General features: G+C 43.4%; 2 protein-coding genes and 1 long non-coding RNA gene across 3 annotated transcripts; 2 read left to right on the top strand and 1 right to left on the bottom strand.

Moving 5' to 3' along the window:
• Positions 1-41: 41 nt before the first annotated feature.
• Positions 42-6325, top strand: LOC138969771 (glutamine synthetase-like). The gene is made up of 2 exons (XM_070342575.1): positions 42-318; positions 3331-6325. The coding sequence occupies exons 1-2, from the start codon at positions 162-164 to the stop codon at positions 4581-4583; spliced, it is 1410 nt and encodes a 469-aa protein (XP_070198676.1). The 5' UTR covers positions 42-161; the 3' UTR covers positions 4584-6325.
• Positions 6326-9002: 2677 nt separating this feature from the next.
• LOC138969830 (uncharacterized) lies at positions 9003-15038 on the bottom strand. Its single transcript, XR_011456629.1, has 3 exons — positions 14214-15038; positions 12677-12754; positions 9003-10765 (listed from the first exon to the last, which is right to left on the bottom strand). It is a non-coding gene; the product is annotated as an uncharacterized lncRNA (long non-coding RNA).
• Positions 15039-15178: 140 nt separating this feature from the next.
• LOC138969787 (lysosomal phospholipase A and acyltransferase-like) lies at positions 15179-20610 on the top strand. The gene is made up of 5 exons (XM_070342576.1): positions 15179-15547; positions 16851-16949; positions 17336-17566; positions 18010-18249; positions 19187-20610. The coding sequence occupies exons 1-5, from the start codon at positions 15202-15204 to the stop codon at positions 19600-19602; spliced, it is 1332 nt and encodes a 443-aa protein (XP_070198677.1). The 5' UTR covers positions 15179-15201; the 3' UTR covers positions 19603-20610.
• Positions 20611-20692: the final 82 nt, after the last annotated feature.

Here is a 20692-nt window from a genome sequence, read left to right as displayed (position 1 = left end):
CGAATGAATAGCGAGGTTCGCACGGCACAGCTCGGGTGACAATGACCTACATCAGGGACAGGTCTATGCCTATATAAAGCAGAGGTAGACACTTTCTGAACGAATAGATTTTTCAATGAGTTTGGTGTGAACTGATCACGGTTGTCAAATATTTTACAAGTATGGCGGCAGATGCGAATTGTCTGGAAGTGGAGGCGCTAAAGAAGTACGAGTATATTCAGTATGTGATACCTGACGTGAACAGCATTCCTCGAGGAAAGATTGTTATGGGAAAGTTCAAAGAAAAGGTGGCTAGAGAAGGATTCGAAATTGGAAATGGTAAGAGAGAGAGAGAGAGAGAGAGAGAGAGAGAGAGAGAGAGAGAGAGAGAGAGAGAGAGAGAGAGTGTGTGTGTGTAGGTGTGTTTGTGTGTGTCAGTCACAGTGTGTGTGTGTACATATGTGTGTGTGTGTGTGTGTGGCAGTCGGTGTGTGCATCTGTATGTCAGTGTGTGTGTGTGTGTGTGTGTGTGTGTGTGTGTGTGTGTGTCAGTACGCGCGTGTCAGTTTGTTGAATCAGTGAGACAGCAGCGTTTTACAACAAATATAGCCATGTTTATGTTGTGCACTGAGTTGACGGCTGCTGAGTAAGATTGACTTAGTTATATACTGAGATTCACGCAATCATGATCAAGACAGCAAGAACATGCATACTAACGCAGGGCGTGTGTAATACGCTTAATACATGCAGTCTGTGCCGTAAATTTCCCTTGAAAGGGGCAAATTAGGTCTGTAAATGTTAGTATCATTCTCATGACGTCGCGTTCCACACAAGTGCCCGTTGACCTGCAACACAAATCACACAGGCACAGGCACAGCTATCTATGTATATATACGACTTGTGTCTGTCTGTGTGTGTGTGTGTGTGTGTGTGTGTGTGTGTGTGTGTGTGTGTGTGTGTGTGTGTGTGTACCCATGTTTCCACAGGTTTGGTTGCCTAAATCACCATAAGGCAACTATCCACACGTGGATGGCAACCTAAACTCTGGATGGCAACCTAATTGTGTGGATGCTCGCTTCATTTAACACCGTTAAATTGACTTTTTTGACGGAAAGAATGTCATAACAATGTTCAAAATGACATTCTTTCCGTCCTCTATAGGCGACGAAATAGGTCAAATTTTGTGCATTTTTTAGTGCAAAATTCTTCGATGCCGGAGCGAGTACTGCACCCAGTGCTGTTGTAGTGCAAGTGCACTAGAAAGGCACTACACCCAGTGCCGCCTCTTAGGTAACCATCCACACTTTAGGTATGTGTGTGTGTGTGTCTGTGTGTGTGTGTGTGTGTGTGTGTGTGTGTCCGCGATGCACGGCCAAAGTTCTCGGTGGATCTTTTTCAAATTTGGAGACCGTATTCAGCTACACCCCGGACACAACCTCATCAATGAGATATTTCAACACGTGCTCTCAGCGCGCAGCGCTGAACCGATTTTGGTTTTTCTCTGGATCCATTCCCAGTAACTCTTCCTTATCTTCTCCAGTGTTTTCAGCCGCGTTTATCTCCCTTCCTCCGTGCTGTGCGGGTATTCGGCTCGACTTCTTCCCGGCGCAGCCGTACCCGGCGAAGCGGGTATTCATCTAGTACTTGATACATCGTATGGCCGCACGACGCATTCTCCTTACGCTGCGCCCGTGACAGACACGAATATAATCATCTTATCTAAATGTATACGGCTAATCTATGTAAGATCTATAACAGAGAGAGAGAGAGAGAGAGAGAGAGAGAGAGAGAGAGAGAGAGACAGAGAGATATAGATAGAGAGAGAGAGAGATAGAGAGAGAGAGATAGAGAGAGAGAGAGAGAGAGAGAGAGAGAGAGAGAGAGAGAATTTGTGTCACAGCATGTTTTATCGCAGACAGGCGGAACTGCTGGTTTCTATCTGTATCTGTATCTGAACTCTGTATCTGAAGGGTACGTCGCTAGCATCCAGATTGCTGGCTTTGGCGCGACGGGTGGGTGTGCGCAGCGACGTCGTCTAGCGGCGGCTGGTAGTTAGCGCCGACTTGAATGCCTCAGTAGAGTCTGAGTGGACAACTATATGTTGTCCAGGTGATTCCACTCTATTGTGGATCGTGGGAAGAACGACTGTCTGTATTGTTCGGTGTTGCAGCGTGGTACAGCGAAACACCTGTTGTTGTTTTCTATGCAGCAGTACACAATGAGGATCAATCAGTACAGCCCCTTGAAATTCTACCTGTTCTAGCCAGACACTCCCCCTCCCTCCGCCTCTCTCTATGCATTCAGAAAACACACTTTGAAATGGGCCAAGTACATGTTGAGTATAATTCTATGTGTTGACAGTGACGGTCTGAACATTCTATCTGCTTGTCTTCTGCCAGGCACTATCTGTCATTATATCTTTGTCTCTGTCTCGTTGTCTGCATCTCCTTCTCTGTCTCTCTGTGTCTACCTGTGTGTCTGCCTGTTAGTCTATCGATCTGTCTGTTTCTAGGCCACAGGGCGTTCTAGCCTGTGCTATCGTTCCGTTAAACTTTCACTTTTTAGGGGCTACCATTACTTTTGATTTTTAAAAAGAATACACATTTTAAAACTATTGAGAAAAAAGATATAGTCTGGATCGTATCTTATTTTAAAGATATGCTTCATTGAATATGAACAGTTTCCTTCTTTTAATCATAAACATTGCCTCCCTTTATTTTATTTAGGAACGACTATTCTAAAAAAAATAGATTTCTACTTTAAAGCATTGCAACCAAGATAATTAGATAGAAAACGTGTGAAGAGACCTGTTTTCCTTATTATCATTTTTTGAGGATATTACTATGCAATTTGCATCGATTTAAAATGAAAATGTTTTTTTTAGAATTGTTCATCAATAAAATTCAAGGGAGGCAATTTATATGATAAATAGAAGGAAACTGTCCATATTCAAAGAAGCATATCTTTAAAATAAGAAACGATCCAGACTATATCTTTTTTCTAAATAGTTTTAAAAAGTGTGTTCTTTTTAAAAATCAAAAGTTATGATAGCCCCTAAATAGAGAAAGTTTGTTTTGTGTTCTGAGGGATTTAGCGATGAATGTCTTGTAGCCTATTCTGTCTATTTATCTATGTGTCTCTCTGTCTGACTTTTTCACTTTCTTTCTGCCCGTCTCTGTCTCTGTGTGTGTGTCTCTCTCTCGCGCGCGCAAGAAGTCAGGAGAAAGCATTAAAAATGACACAAATCAGGCGCGTACATAAACATTCAAGAGCACAAAGAAATCCTTTCTGTATATATGTGCTCATTGCTATTTAATTTTGTTACTAACTTCTTCTCTGCGTATGTTTCAGCGATATGTATGGCGGGACCAAACACCGAGATTCCTTTATCAGTCTGTGACATACTTGGCAAGCACATGCCCAACGAAGAGATGCGACCTTGTCTCGATACCTTGACCCCGTGGCCTTGGGTGGGCAAAGAAGGTCGTCGCGTTGGCAACGTCCTCTGTGACCTGTGCATGCACGATGGAACGTCCGACCTGACGTCTCCTAGGCAACTGATGAAAGCTCAGCTGGACGCGCTGCGAGAGAAGCACGGGCTGGTGTTCAAGTCGGCCTTTGAGTACGAGTTCGGCGTGTACAAAGAGGGGAGCATGGAGACTCTGGGTGGAGACGATGTGTGGTGCTGGGACGTCAGGATCTGGGGCGAGCACCACGACCTCTTCTGTGACCTGACTGACCTCCTGGGGGTCATGGGGGTGGAGGTCAGCTCCTTGATGCCCGAGTTCACGCCCGGTCAATGGGAGATCACCACGGAGCCTCAGGAAGGGGTCCGCGGTGGCGACGTGGCTTTCTACGTCAAGAACGCCGTCAAGGGCTTCTTCAAGACGCGGGGCTACCACGCCACCTTCATGTCGGCTAAGCCGTCAGCGGAGACGTTCGGGGCGGGGCTGCACCTGAACCACTCCCTGTGGACGGTGGGCGGGGCCAGCGCCATGCTTGACCAGGGTCAAGACGACAGGATGTCCGAGAGCGCCAAGCACTGGCTGGCAGGCATCCTGCACCACGCCCCGGCCCTCACGGCTCTCTGCTGCCCCACCCTCAACTGCTACCGCCGTCTCTTCAACCTGGGGGCCCCGGGCAAGGTCACGTGGGGGCTGGACGACCGCAACGCTATGGTGCGCGTGCACACGGCGCGCGACAACGTCTTCCTGGAGAACCGTCTGCCCTCCGGTGCTTGCAGCCCTTACCTGGCCATCGCTGCGACAGTCGCTGCGGGTCTGGACGGTCTGGATAGGAAGCTGCAGTGTCCTCCTCCCAACACGGAGGTGCAGAAGGCTGGAGAACTGCCCAGAACGACGGTGAAGGCTGGAGAATCGCCCAACGCGCTGGAGCAGCCCGGAGAAGTGGCAAAGACTCTGGCCGAGGCGCTTGACGCCTTGGAGAAGGACGGACAGCTGCGAGGCATGCTGGGAGAGCGCTTCGTGGACTGCTACGTCAAGACCAAGAGGGAGTACGAGGTCAGGCGCTACGAGAACGCCGAGCTCCACACTGAGGAGAAACAGCTGGAGTTTGAGAGAAACATGTACATGAAGAATTTATAAAGAATTTCAGTAATTCTGAGATACCCAAAGCAAAAGCAACAACAACAACAACAACAAAAACAAGATCAACAACAACGAGAACAAGAACAAAAACAACATGAACCACAACAGCAACAACAACTACAAACCCACCACCACCACCACCAACAACATAAATCAAAATTCAAATCACTCATACCAATACGCAATCTGCAATGATGTACTTGTTCAAATCTTTCTCCAAAATAATAATGGCATGGTACTTTAAAATCAGCACTTGACAAATAATTTTTGAACTCGCTCAAGGAGGTGGTCATTTTAACGTTATCTGGTAAGGTGTTCCATAGTACAGTCGTTTTGGGGATAAAAGAGTTGCGAAATAATTCGGTTCTATGAGGAGGCACATATCTTTCTAATGGTCTTCGTCTATGATACGTATTAATGTCAACTACAAGAGGGGGCAATACATTTACTAAGTACTGGGGGCATTTGTTATGTATCATCTTATGAAAAACAATTAATTTATGTCTTTTCCTTCGTTCTTCAAGGCTACATAGCCCACTTTCCTCATACAGCTTTGCATGGCTAGTGCCCTTAACTCCACCTATTATAATTCGTAGGGCTTCTAAGTGTAATTTTTCTAATGCATCTGCCATTATCTTAGTGCAATTATCCCAAACAACATCTGCATAGTCGAAATGGGGTAAAATAAAAGACTTGTACATTATTTCCAAACTTTTTCGACTTAATCTATATTTATAAAATCGTAAACAATTAATCAGTAAATTCGCTTTTTTAACTATGCTTTGGATGTGGGCATCCCACTTGCAGGTGCTCTGTAAAATCACTCCAAGTTTGTGTTGATCTACTTTTTCTAAAAAGACATTGTAGAAAAACAAGGGTTGAGGGGGATTAAATCACGTTGAATATTTAACAATTCAGTCTTAGTCTCGTTAAATTTAACTTTCCATTTATTGGCCCATGCACTAATTTTATCAAGATCTTGATTTAATATATTGGTTCGTCTGTCTACATCTTCTAATGCAAGATACATGCTTGAATGTGTCGTCAGCAAACAACTTAATTCCGGATTCAATATTCTTTACAATATCATTAATATAAACCAGAAATAAGAGCGGGCCTAGCACGGATCCTTGTGGAACACCGGCAGGAATCTTTTTAACATTAGACTGTGTTCCCTTAATTACAACAACTTGCTTGCGGTCTGTTAAATAATCACAGAACCATAATAATAACCGACCTCTAATGCCCACTGCTTCTAACTTGGCCAAAAGGCCCTTGTGCCACACTCTATCGAACGCTTTCGACACATCAAAAAATACAGCTTGGCCTCGTAATGCCTCTGTCATGACAGGAACAAAATTCATTGTAAATCGAAATCAATTGGAATACACATGAATCATCTGGCAAAAAACCAGACTGCTGTGGAATGAGTATGTGATTTGCCTTTAAAAAAATCAAAAACATGTACATAAACACATCTTTCTAACACCTTACCAACACAACTCAGTAATGATATAGGACGGTAATTATTACACAATTCTGCTGAACCTTTTTTATATACTGGAGTAACATGGGCTAGTTTCCACGAGGCAGGAAATTTTCCTTCAACTAAACTTCTATTAAATATTTTTAAAAGGGGTTCTGATACAACATCCACAGAAGCAATTAATAATCGGTTATGTATTAAATCGGGACCTGCAGCTTTCGTCTTCTTCAAATTTATAATAACATCTTTTACTTCATTAACTGCCAAGACTAAATTATTCATAAAACAATCAGAAATTTGGATTTCGGGAGGTTCATCGTCTGGATTCTCAATGGACGAATTCTGAATAAACTGATCATTAAAAATATTAGCTTTATCGTGGTTTAAATAATGTATTTGACCTTCTGAGTGGATTGGTGGAAGTTCCTCAGTTTTCATACCCTTCTTATTCATAAAGGATTTAACTAATTTCCACCATTGTTTAGTTCCGAATTTTGAAGGGTCTGAGATCTTTGTATCCAAATTGGAATAATACTCAATAATTCTTTCTCTTTTCTTTTGTGTCAATGAATTACGTGTCTGTCGATACAACAACCAATCTTCGGGTAAATCGGTTAATCTCGCTTTAGTGTGTATCTGATCGCGTGCATCAATTAAATCTAAGATGTCAGATGTTAAGGCTTTTCTGTAAAACATACACACACACACGCACGCACGCACGCACGCATGCATGCACGCACGCACGCAAGCAAGCACGCACGCACACACGCGCATGCACGCACGCACGCACACACACACACACACACACACACACACAGACACACAGACACACACACACACACACACACACACACACACACACACACACACGACAAATCTGTCCTATGAACAGAAATCCAAACTGATAGACTGCTAACGTTCCAAAATTCAGAATAAAAAAACAAGAGTTGTAGGTTATTGGAACGTTTAATTATTGACAAAACAAAACGTTACATTTACAGTACGTCGACCCAGTGATCTTTTAAGTAGACAGACAGACAAACACTTATGGTTCAAATAATGAACTTATCTCAAAATCAAAACCTTATTTTATGCCGGCCTCTTGCATGTGAGATTTGTTGACGATTGTGAAATGTTTTCACTCTGAACAGGAAGCAATCTTTTTCTTTATTTGGTGTTTAACGTCGTTTCCAACCACGAAGGGTTATATCGCGACGGACAGGAAGCAATCAGGATGTTGAATTTTGGTATGTGTCCAACTGGAGGGATGGTTTTGATCCCATGTAAGCTTGGCCAGATCTGAGACGGTGAGCAACACTGTTTTCTCGGGAAGGAAAGTTCCTTTAACCGGACTGGATTCGTCACATACCCGAGAAAAAAAACCGGAGGAAAGTCCTCTTATATCTTCCTGCTTTACGAACATTCTGATTTTCCATTGTTAGCGGGGAGTTGAGGGTTACATTTTCATTTGCTTCGTGAGACAGCTGGCCTTCGGTTGGGTCACATGCACACTGAAGAAAAATGACGCCATTTTTGCTGGCGTTGTTTGTTCTTGGTTGTTCTGTCATCCACTGCGGCGGCGTGTCCAAACATCCCTCCCTAGCATCCCTCTATGCCAAGCGCATGCTGTCCAGAGCCCAGAAAATTGTGGCTGACGAGTCCCACCCTGGCCATCTCCTCTTCGAGCGCCTGCCCTCAGGTCGTCGATTCCGATCCCTGGGGGCACGCACTCGACGTCTCCAGACCTCTTTCTTCCCCCAAGCTATTTCCTCCCTTAACGCATCCCATCCCTCAGTTGGGCAGCTTCGCAGTCGGTGATCCTGCTGGCGGTGAGCTCACCACATATCCTGTGATTCAGTGTTAGGTAGTGGTGGTGGTGGTGGTTGGGAGGGGGGGGGGGGGGTTGAGTGGGACTTTGATGTGTGATTCCTGATTTCCAAATGTTCAACATTTTCTTTAGCTGCATTATTTTAGTTATTCATGAGTGGGTGGGTGGAGGGGATGGGCTAGTTCTAACTATGCATTAGATTATAAAATTGTATTCTGTGTAGACCCTTCCACCAGCATCTTAGACCACTCTTTGTACATTTTCTTTTAACAGATGATTGTCATTTGTTTTACCTCATGTCTGCCCTGCGTGTGATGGTGTGATCGTGACTGCTGTAGTGTGGGCGTGTGTGTGTTGGTGTGTATGTCAGTGTATGTGTGGGCGTGTGTGTGTGTGTGTGTCAGTGTGTGTGTGGGTGTGTGTGTGTGCGTGATTTTACCAACACTACGCGAAATTCCTTGTGCTTTAAATGTTTTTTAATGTCACTTGGCTCAATAAATACTGCATTCTGTATTCTGTATTCTGTATTCTGTATTCTGTATTCAGTATCCCGTCATATTGGGTAAGTACAGTACAGCATGTCAAGAAGGCTAAGTTTTTTGAACATTTTTATTGGAGCTTTGAGTTTGCGTGAATCTTTTTATTTTTTATCTTATTCTTATTTTATTTATTTTTTATTTATCTATTTATAGATTGATTGAATGATTGATTTGTTTATCTATTGTATTTTACAGTACCAGGACTTGGAGCAAGTCAGTTATGGCACAAGAAAGGCAAAGAACCGTTTTACAGAAGCCTGTGGGTCTATCCTCACAAAACCATTTTCAAACTCGATTCACTGGTGGAAGACATGAAGTGTGTATACACCGGTATAAGTATCTATTTGTACTAATACTCTCTTCCCTGTCTGTCCGTCTGTCTGCCTCTCTTTCCCTCGTCCCCCTCCACCATATGAATTGCTAGACAAGATCACAAAGGGGGGGGGGGGAGATGGGGGGGGGGGGGGGGGTAGGAGCTTATAATAATAAATATTACTGTATAACATTTATGATGTAAAACAACACGTATAGTACTAGTATGAATAAAGTATTGGATAGGATAGGATTGGATTGGATTGCAGAGCATTGAAATGTATTTGATTATTTTACGCCGAAGCTTACACAGATCAAGAGTAGAACTATTGCCCTCAGTCTCCATAAAAGAGACCCCGGTCTCTAGCGTGCGTGTAATTTTCTAGAGTAAAAATAACATAGACAACGAAGCAGTTCATGGGATATAATAAATCTGTTTGTGGACAAGTAAAAATGTAAAAAAAACACAGTTTTTAAAAAAAAATTAAGTCTGTTCGTCAACAGGCCTCCTATCGGTTATGCTTCATTAACTTGAAACTAGTGTACGGAATGAATCGAATTTCTAAGTCAATGTATCGCTTTCCCTCACGATTTTGCATCTTTTTCTACACACAACCACGGTTCTTTCTGACTGTAGAGACTGGTAGGCCTACCTGGCAATAGCCTCCTTGAATTTGCGACAATGTTCTGAACTGTTACCTAAGTTCATATTTGGTTTACTTTCAGGTTAAACAATAACAATAACAATAACAGCACTTTATTGTCCATTAAAATATTACATAAAAATGGAAATTTTTCTTCGGCACACCCTGTCTGCCTGTAAACGATTATAACAACAATTGTATAGGACGACACACATAAAACATAAAACATAAAAGGGATACAATCAAATATGATATTGCACTATGTAAATTTACCCTCTCATATCACAGGAGTTGGGTTTCACAGCCGAGTAATCACATTACAAATATTTCCCACACACCTTCACATGTACACATTGTTTTGGTTTTTTTTTCTTTTTTTTTTTCTTTTTTTTTTCCCCAGCCGACCAGCCTCTACGTGATGCGAGAAGAATTTAAAATGGTGACTGCAGAAGGCAGGAATGATTTTTTAAACTGGTTTTTGCGTGCCAGAGGGACCTTATAACGTTTACCTGAAGGGAGAATTTCGAAACAGGGGTTGAGAGGATGGATCGGATCACGGACAATTTTGAGAGCTTTCCGCTTAGGGTCACTCTCCTGAAAACTGGTCAGATGTGTGACTTGAGTGCCCAAAAATAAAGTTAGTCAAAATTGAAATATTTTGGTGTGTTTGGTTTGTTTAACATCTCAACTTTCCAACACAAGGTTTTGAAAAGCAAGATAAACTTTTGGAAATGTTGTAATTTAAGATAATGTGTTGAAGGTTGCCTCGTCTCGCGTGAAACACAGGACACCATTAGAGGCACATTTTTACTCTTATCATAAAAAATACAAGTGATTATCATGCAATTTCCAATGAGATACAATAGAAATTGCTTCATAGAAGTACCAGAAGTTTCAAAATATACCATACACTTACATAATGGGGGGATTACTATGAGGACGCCAGATCAACAATTTCCTCATTCACAGAAAACCTTTCCAGCAAGTGATCAGAAATTGCTATCTGCAAAATTGTATGATTTAAAGAATCTCCATGAATACTTAACAGGACTATGGACATACTTTGAAAAATCTTGGTAATACATGCAGATATTCATCAAATGACACAGAACGTCTCGCGTGTAACCATGGACACCGCAAACAAACACAGACACCAATATCAGTTAACCATGGGTTTATTTCAGTCAAAACGAAACACATTTTTATTGAAATGTGTGTCTGCCACGTCTGTCAAGAGTTGGGACAGGCAGCACCTCAACTACTTCCTCAAACTTCACAAAAAATATCTCCTCCACAGCAGGCCACACAAACGATGATCCTTGTTTCCTAAGTAAACGGACAACCACCCCATTCCCATCCAGTGTGTCAATCTGTGGACAAACAAATGAACCTTTCTTAAAATAGAAAAATTAAAAATAGTAACTGAAAAGGTTTACATCATGAATTAAAAATACAAGGAGCAAGTGACACCAATAAACTTGGAAATGTCTACCTCAGAAAAGCAGACAACTGAAGCTCTCCATTCATACCAACTAGGGGTAATTTGGTACTTGAAATACAATGTATAAATGTAATTGATTCCATATGTAACCTGCACTTACCATGCCATGGAAAGACTTTGCTAGGAATGTCTCCACAAATCAGTATGGATACAGAAAATTAAAAAAATGACTGCATGCAAGCAAAGTCATTCCAGTATAATATACTGTTCAAAAAAAGAAACGCATAGTTGCTACTTGCCAAATTTGTTTTATTTTTCGAAAAAATGAACAGAAAATCCAATATTTAGATTATTTGTTTGAAATTTGGTATGGACACAGTTGAATGCACACACAGTTCATTTGCATCTTCAAATCAATCAGTCAATCAATACGATTGGGTGCCGAGGCTGTCAAGTCAGTAGGGGGTGTGACTGCCTTGAGCAGCAACAACTGCCCGGCACCTTCTGGGCATGGACTGGATCAGATGCCGGATATCTTGCTGTGGGATGGTGTCCCACTCCTCCTGAAGTGCCTGCAATAGATCGCGGTGATTTGCCGGCGCTTCTTCTCGCCTGCGCACACGTCTGTCCAATTCATCCCAGAGGTGTTCTATCGGGTTCATGTCTGGCGACATGGATGGCCAGGGAAGCACCTGGACATGGTGGTCGGTGAGGAACTGGGTGGTGAGTCGTGCTGTGTGCGGGCGAGCGTTGTCCTGCTGGAATATGGCATCCTGGTCAGCCAGAAGAGGAAGGGCGTGTGGGCGCAGAATTTCCTCCACGTATCGCTGGGCAGTTATGCGCCCTTGGACGTGCACCAGGGTGCTCCTTCCAGCGGTATTGATCGCCCCCCACACCATGACGCCTCCACCACCATGAACGGGTGCCTCATCCACACAGTTGGGCGCGTAACGTTCGTTTACTCTCCGGTAGACCCTCCTCCGACCATCATGTCGCTGGAGCAGGAAGTAGGACTCGTCGCTGAACCACACCTGTCTCCAGTGATTCCGGACGGTCCAGCGAAGGTGCTGGTTGCCCCACTGCACTCGGTTCTGGCGATGGCGGCGGGTGAGGACAGCTCCTCTGTGAGGTCTGCGAGCTCTCAAACCAGCTTCATGCAGGCGGTTCCGCACGGTCTGGTCCGATAATCGGTGTGGCCCGGGGAGAGCCTGGACAGAAGATGAGGCCGACAGGAAACGATTCCGGAGGTGGCGGAGCCGTAGGAAGCGGTCGTGAGCAGCAGTTGTCGCCCTTGGTCTTCCCGCTCGTGGCAAGTCAGCAACGGAGCCAGTGGCTTGAAACCTGACCCACAGTCTACTGATGGTGCTCTGGGACACGTGGAAGTGCCTGGCGATTGCACTTGGACTTTGGCCTGCTTGTACACGACCCAATGCAATTTGGCGGTCTTCTCTGCTCAATCGGGCCATCTTTCGTCGCTGAATTGTCGTCTGATTTCTTTGTGGCGAACAATCCGCTTTTATGGGTTTTGGAAGACATGGTGAGAGCTCAATATTCCCCGAGTTTCACGAGATTACACTGAAGCATGACGAGTGGTCATGCCAAATGAGCAATTTTGACATTGTAGCCACTGATAACGCATGCGTCACGTGCAGAGCTCACTTGTGGCAATGGACGAAAGGTCGACGACCAGATAAACATTTTCTGCAGTTTGGTGGATATCCTTGTAGCCATATAACTAAATTAACCAAATATTACAAGCTATGCGTTTCTTTTTTTGAACAGTATAAGATTAAGATTAATGAAAAACATGTTAAAACAATTATTTACAGTAGAAACGTACCGGTCTCTCTGATCTGCTCCTGGATCAGCATTGACTGGACTGGCAGAAAGGATAGGAGCATTAGCAGCATCCTGGCATCTGAAAAAAAAGTATGCAACAGTTGGAGTCAGATATTTTAATTGCTACCACAGCTTTACATCGCACATTGAGGTACATAACAGTGCATGTTACAACCGTCAAGATCCCAAGATACACACATTGGAAATCAGAGTGGTTCTGTCCTGAACACATCCTCGTAACACAAAGAAACAGCAAGTCGCGTACAGCAAAATTAATACATTTAGTCAAGCTGTGGAACTCACAGAATGAAACTGAACGCACTTCATTTTTTAACAATGACCGCAGTGAAACTGACGAGCCTGTTTAGGGCGGTAGTGGTTTCGCTGTGCTGCATAGCACACTTTTCTGTGCCTCTCTTCGTTTGAACTTTCTGAGCGTGTTTTTAATCCAAACATATCATATCTATATGTTTTTGGAATCAGGAACCGACAAGGAATAAGATGGAATTGTTTTTAAATCGATTTCCGAAATTTAATTTTAATCATAATGTTTATATTTTTAATTTTCAGAGCTTGTTTTTAATCCGAATATAACATATTTATATTTTTTGGATCAGAAAATGATGAAGAATAAAATGAACGTAGTTTTGGATCGTTTTATAAAAAATAAAATTTTAATTACAATTCAGATTTTTAATGACCAAAGTCATTAATCAATTTTTAAGCCTTCAAGCTGAAATGCAACAAGTCCGGCCTTCGTCGAAGATTGCTTTGCCAAAATTTCAATCAATTTGATTGAAAAATGAGGGTGTGACAGTGCCGCTTCAACTTTTACAAAAAGCCGGATATGACATCATCCAAGACATTTATCGAAAAAATGAAAAAACCATCCGGGGATATTATACCCAGGAATTCTCATGTAAAATTTCATAAAGATCGGTCCAGTAGTTTACTCTGAATCGCTCTACACACACACACACACACGCACAGACACACACACACATATACACCACGACCCTCGTCTCGATTCCCGCTCTATGTTAAAACATTTAGTCATAACTTGACTAAATGTAAAAATGACTACACGCTGTGTAAAATCTGCTCCAGTGCAAATGAAAATGCCAGTATCTGTTATAATTTCTGCCCCGCACGCATCGCTGACACCGCATGCGGAAAGCAGCAATGGCGTCTGCTAGATACGAACGAGACAGCTCTGGCTATGATGAGAGATTCAAACGTTATTTCTTGAGATTCTCAAAAAAACAAATGAACCTGAACCACATGATCTAATCTTCATTTAAAAAAATAGAAAATAAACTAACAAGAGGCGCAAAACAATCATAAAAAACGAAAACTTCTTTTCACGTTGGACTGTACCTAGATCTACTCTACCCATGAATTTGCCACTTGGTTGCGTTTTTCTGACAGAAAGGCATTTTTTTTCGAATTCAGTTTGTAAACATGACAAAATCATATTAGTGGTTTAAGTTCTACAGGCAAAATAGTAAAAATAGAGCCGTCGTAAAGCTCAAACTTACCTCAAAGGTTGTGGTATCATGTACCGTCTCGCACGTCTGTCGTCAACTTTGGCGCGGACACCGCAACAACAAAGTTTTCCTGCGTCTAACCGCGTGCTCGATTGTACGAAAACACGTTTGCACCGTGTGACCCCCACAGGGACTCCCTTATATTCATGCGCGAATGGGTTGAAAGATCGCAAGTTTGCCAGAAAATAGTTCTGCAATGTGCTCACACGTATCGCAAATTTTCGGACACCACTTGCAGATCTATCAGAACGTCTCATTAAACTTGCTTTACAGACTCAACTTGAATCTCATTCAATCGCGATTAACGACATCGAATATTTTACTATGTCAGAGTAGAATTATCCATCCCCTGAAACAGTATGCACAAGTTATGTTTGGGCATGGCGTTGAAGCTAAAAATAGGACACCAGCGTGACGTGCGAGACGATTGTTTCTACATGGTCAAATGCAACCAAGTTATTATCAAAAGATCGTTTGGGCGCATCGGGCGGGTGAAATCAAATTCATACACAGGAATTTGCAACAATTGTAGAAAAATGTGTTATCAAATGGGTAAATTTGAGGCATGTGTATGTGCAGAGATAGCATGTCACACTTTCGAATGGAAAAAAGTGGCGATTTCAGAGCTTCTGCAGTGCAAAGCAAATCACAGAATTTACAAACGCTTTAGTTCTTGTTCACACTGTTGCTCCAAATAACACTGAAGACAACAAAACACATAAAAATAAAGGAAAGTAATTATGTTGTTGTTTATTTAAATGTTTTTGTACGCTGTCCCGACTGACCAGTTTCCAGGAGAGTGACCCCTTAATGGCAGCTTCGTAGAGACTGGTCAGCTGTCGTTGGGGTTGCCCAACAAGCTTGCTAGCCGTCGCAACAATGCGGTGGAGTTTAGCTTTGTTTTTAACATTTGTGGTACCATACCATGTCACAATGTTAAAAGTCAGTATGCTTTCAATCAAACTGCGATACACAAAACATGAATTCAAGCACAGGCAGTACATTCGATGATCGCGGTCACACGGTCAAAGCATGCGGCTTCGGCAATCCCAAATCTCTAACCGGTTTGGTCACTTCCTGGAACCCGTTTGCAAACCCCTACCCGAAGATGACGTCCTCCGATTGTGACGGAGAAGAGTTTTACGAGGACGACTCCGACTTTGATGGGATGAACAAAACATTTCTGAAGATGTTGCACAACAAAAAAGGAGCAAACCATGTGGGTCATTGGCTGGGTGCAGGCTTGAGTCTGTTTGACTTCTGTGGATCGAAAATTAAAGACTACGCTAAAAAGATAGCAGGAATCAAAAATACATGGAAAAACGGTGAGTTTACATACCAGAGCCTGTATTCACTGTTATTAATGAAGAGTGCGTGCAACCAGGTGGATTTCAAGGACTGGGTCTTTTGTGTGAAAAATCAAGCTAACGTAGATGTATTATGACCACCACCACCACGTGTTGTCTCAGTTCCAGGAAAAAGCAAAGTCTCAGTTAAACCGGTTTAGGTAAAGTTCTTATCGTTGTTTACGCGATCATGAAAACCGCCATATTTCTGTCCATAGCACGGTGTGTCAACTGAATCCGTTCATACACCGGATGTTTCCGTTCGTACGCAGGATGTTTCCGTTCATACTGCCTCATTTTCGGCACTTGCTTGGGGAAAAAAACGTGACAGTAAGTAGTGTGGGAAGCGCACTTTTGTGATATTGCAAGAATTAGGTAGCTAATTGGTTGGGCTATATGTGTACGATAAGTACCAAGGTGCTAGTAATTCTCATGATAACACACGCGGGCCAAACGTGGCAGAATTGCCTGATTTTTAAACAAACATTTTCTTGTTTTTCTCGCTCTGTTATCAAATCTGACCCCTGGTTTGCACATGATCCCCCAAACCATTGCCTGTTACTACATTTCGCTTGAACAGAAGTTTGTAGAAACCCATGGCTTTTGTTCAATCACTTGTCTTTTGAAAACATGCAGATTCCGTTTGTACGCCATGATTCCGTTCGTACAAAAGTGCATGTTTCAGTTCGTACCAAAAGCGTTTCCGTTTGTACACATTCGTTAGATCAGGCAGAAACAGGCCCCCACTTCAAGTTATGTGTGTTCCAGTGGTCGTCATATAGCACAGAGTACGCCTACGAGTGATATTGGACCTATGTGAACCATAAGATGTATTGAATTTGTATTCGGTGTATGAACGGAATCAGTTGACACACCGTGCATATTTTAAGACGAGATACGAGCATCCTTAAACTGAAATACATGTCGAAATCAACCACCAGTTTCATTGGAAGCTTTCTTTGTGAGGCTGGAAACTGTTTGATCGACCCTCGTACGTGTTTAGTTCCTTATCAGCTTTGGGTTGTGTTGTGTTGTGTTGTGTTGTGTTGTGTGTGTGTGTGTGTGTGTGTGTGTGCATGTGTGTGTGTGTGTGTCGTGTTGTGTTATGTTGTGTGTGTGTGTGTGCGTGTGCGTGTGTGTGTGTGTGTGTGTGTGTGTGTGTGTGTGTGTGTGTGTGTGTGTGTGTGTTTATTTAATTTCAATTGTATGTGCTCCGTATTACAAGGAAATGTTTATCGAGTCAGTAACGCTTTCTGCTTTCTGATTATTTGTTGTTTTGTAGTGCACTATTTCAAGGACCTGATCCACACTCTGGAGAAGAAGGGATACAGAGCCAATGTAGACATCAAAGGGGCACCTTATGACTTCAGGAAAGCTCCCAGTAGGTGTGATGCCTCGTGTGTGTGTGTGTGTGTGTGTGTGTGTGTGTGTGTGTGTGTGACAGTGTGTGTGTGTGTGTGTGTGTGTGTGTTAGCGTGTGCACGTGTGTGTTTGTTTGTGCAGATGCGTGTGTCCTACGTGCGTGCTTGCGTGTGATCAAAGATCCTCTTACTTTTTTTTTAAGGCTGCCTTCCACTAGCTACATCAGGCAAGAATCATGGTTTCATTTTCATACATAAAAAGCTTGATTAAAATTAGACAACCAAATACTCATACCGACTGCACGTCCCAACACCTGACTAGCTTTGTTCGTAATGATTTTCTAATTCAATTTTTTTTTCTAAAACCTTTTTTTTTTAAATCATGAAAAACGTCTCCACCTTGCAGACGAACTGACAGAATACTACAGGAGTTTAAAGCGACTGATCGAGGACACCTTCTCCAAGAACGGTAACTCCAAAGTGGTACTGGTGGCGCACTCCAACGGAAATCCTGTCTTACTCTATTTCTACAACAGCGTGGTGACGGCCGAGTGGAAAGACAAGTACATTCGTGCACACGTGGCTTTAGGCCCGCCATGGGCTGGAGCCACGAAGACCGTCAAACTCATGGTTTCAGGTGAGCGAAGAAGGAAATAACCTTAGTAGAAATCAGTGCGAGAAATTCATTTTGAAAAAACACTTGTTGCAGGACTTCTACCTTGGAAATCAGTGCGAGAAATTCATTTTGAAAAAACACTTGTTACAGGACTTCTTTTTTGAGAGGGGAGGGGAGGGGGGAAGTGAAAGGGGGCGGGAGGGGGTGTATAGCAAGATGGTGTTTGCAGAACTTACATAGATCATTTTCATCGTTGTTTTCATCTTCATCATCATCCTCCTCCTCCTCTTTATCTTCTTCCTCCTCCTCCTCATCATCATCATCATCACCACCACAAGCATTTGTCTTTGTTTGTCGTTGTTCGGTTTGTTTCTCTGCTCCCTCGCCCCCCCTCCCCTCTCTCTCTCTCTCTCTCTCTCTGCCTGTACATATATATATATATACCTGTTTTCTCTCTCTCCCAGGCGACAGCGTGAACATTCCGTTCGTGAAGGGAAAGAGACTTCGCCCCATGCAGCGGTCATGGCCCACGGTAGCGTGGCTGATGCCCAGCCCTTCTCACGGCCTGTGGAAGGAGGGGGAGCCCCTGATCAAGGTTGACCACTATAGCTACGGCGTAGGCGACTACAGGCACCTCTTCGACGACCTCGGCTACCCCGATGGCTACCGCTTGTGGCAGACTGTGGAGAGAGAGGCTGTTGCAGGTTTGGTTCCGGTCGTTTTGTTTTGTTTTTAATCTGAGGATGAAATTAGTTGCTTGATTGTTCATTTCAATGCGCGTGTTATCCTCTCAGGTGCTAGGAGATTGGTTCCGCATGATTCTCACTTACTCTACTGCACATCAGGTGTGGTATGCGTTCAGAGCACTTGTGGTCGTTATTTTTTTTTTTATCTGAGGATGAAAGCCGCTTGTTCATTTCAATGCGCGTGTTATCCTCTCAGGTGCTAGGAGATTGGTTCCGCGTGATTCTCACTTACTCTACTGCACATCAGGTGTGGTATGCGTTCAGAGCACTTGTGGTCGTTATTTTTTTTTTATCTGAGGATGAAAGCCGCTTGTTCATTTCAATGCGCGTGTTATCCTCTCAGGTGCTAGGAGATTGGTTCCGCGTGATTCTCACTTACTCTACTGCACATCAGGTGTGGTATGCGTTCAGAGCACTTGTGGTCGTTATTTTTTTTTATCTGAGGATGAAAGCCGCTTGTTCATTTCAATGCGCATGTTATTCTCTCAGGTGGTATAGGAGATTGAAAACCGCTTGTTCATTTCAATGCGCATGTTATTCTCTCAGGTGGTATAGGAGATTGGCTCTGCATGGTTCTCACATACTCTTAATTGCACATCAGTGTCGTATGCATTCAGAGCGCTTCTGGTTGTTATTTTTATCTGAGGATGAAAGTCGCTTGATTATGTATTTGCGTGTTATCCTATCAGGTGCGAGGAGATTGGTTCTGAATGATTCTCACTTACTCTACTGCACATCAAGTGTGGTATTCGTTTAGAGAGCTTACTTCCCTTTTTTCTTATACATACAAATAATATAATAATGTCAGTTGTATATCATCTAGTTAACTTATACTCACTAAACCAGATCATTCCAAGACAGCATATCAAGATGCTCTGTCCTCTTACCTTCACAGACCTGAGCAAGCCACCAGACGTACGTGAGCTGCATGTGTTTTACGGCATCAACGTGCCGACCGCCGGTCACTTCGTCTACACGAGAACAAGTTTCCCAGACTCGGACCCTAAAACCGTCGACGAGCGCGACGGCGACGGGACAGTCAACAGACGCAGCTTGGAGGCCTTCAAGAAATTCAGATCGTCAAAGTTCACCAACATCACCCACCACGCTTACCCCGGCAAGGATCACATGGACGTGCTGAGAGACCAGCGCGTGTTGAGCTTCATCACTAACCTGGTGTTCAGCAAGGAGCCTGCTTTGCCTCCGCGCCATGAGAAGTCGAGATTCCCCAACGCGGCTTCTTGTTGTGGAAGTGGATGGCAGGTGCCAATGCTGACCGTAATGGTCCTTGGACTTGTTAGCACAGTTTAGCCCATTTCCCCCTGGAGCGCCCAATATAGACCGCTCGAGCTCCCCGTGTGCAGATCCCTCGAGCTCCCATATGCAGATCTCTGAAGCACCCGCTATGGACAATGTTACCTATTACGCCTATCTGTTTCCATTTCTTCTGGCTTCCTGTGAGGTTTGAGCTTTTATAATTTCGGAAAACTTGCATTAGAAACTTTGCTACGATATTATTTTTTAAGTTTGAAATTGACGGAGTTACTGCCCATGCCATGGGGAGAAAGGGTTAGTAGTCCTCGTGCCGGACTGTGATCTAGCGTAGACTGCAATGATTGTGATTGGCCTTGGTCTTGTTGGCACAGTTTGGTTATCATCATGTCTGAGTGTGATCTGGCGTCGACTGTGCACAGTGATCATAGTTGTCATTGGTCCTTGAAATTGTTTGCACAGTTAGGTAGTTATCGTGTCGGGCAGTGGTCTGTCTAGCGTAGAGTATTGACTATGATTGACCTTGGACTTTTGAACACAGTAATCTTGTCTGACTGTGGGCTAGCGTAGACTGTGCACATTGATCAAAGTTGTGATTAGTCCTTGGAACTTTTGGCACAGTTTGTTAATCCTCGTGTCGGACTGTGATCTAGCGTAGACTGCAGTGATTGTTATTGGCCCTTGCACTTTTTGGCACAGTCTGGTGGTTTTCGTGTCGGGCAGTTGCCTAGCGTGGCGTATTGACTGTGGTTTGGCTTTGACTTTTTAGCACAGTTTGGTAATCCTCGTGTCGGACTGTGATCTAGCGAAGACTGCAGTGATTGGAAGAGTTCGGTAGTCCTCGTGTCGGGCACTTGTCTAGCAAAGACTGCAGTGACTGAAATTGGGCTTGGAATTGTTGGCACAGTTTGGTAATTCTTGTTACAGGAAAAACTGTCTACCCGGCATAGAAGACAAAGTCATGGCATGCAGGCTTCCTCAAATACTCAGCTAAACCTATATCGATTTGTTCTTGTTTTATTCCAATGAAAAAAGGTTTCGGGGCCACGTGTGTGTCTGTGTGTTTGTCTGTCTGCCTGTGTCGGTATCTGTATGTGTGTGTTGAGGTTTGTGTGTATGTTGAGGTGTA

This window comes from Littorina saxatilis, linkage group LG1 (assembly GCF_037325665.1).
Source record: "Littorina saxatilis isolate snail1 linkage group LG1, US_GU_Lsax_2.0, whole genome shotgun sequence".
NCBI lineage: Eukaryota > Metazoa > Mollusca > Gastropoda > Littorinimorpha > Littorinidae > Littorina > Littorina saxatilis.
Note: the sequence above shows the minus strand (reverse complement) of the source record. Positions and strands in the feature narration are given on the sequence as shown.

Coding starts and splice junctions, on each gene's coding strand:
- LOC138969771 (XM_070342575.1), top strand. CDS start 162: ATGGCGGCAGATGCGAATTGTCTGGAAGTGGAGGCGCTAAAGAAGTAC. Junction 319..3,330: donor AGGATTCGAAATTGGAAATG/GTAAGAGAGAGA, acceptor CGTATGTTTCAG/CGATATGTATGGCGGGACCA.
- LOC138969787 (XM_070342576.1), top strand. CDS start 15,202: ATGAATTCAAGCACAGGCAGTACATTCGATGATCGCGGTCACACGGTC. Junction 16,950..17,335: donor TGACTTCAGGAAAGCTCCCA/GTAGGTGTGATG, acceptor TCCACCTTGCAG/ACGAACTGACAGAATACTAC. Junction 17,567..18,009: donor CGTCAAACTCATGGTTTCAG/GTGAGCGAAGAA, acceptor TCTCTCTCCCAG/GCGACAGCGTGAACATTCCG.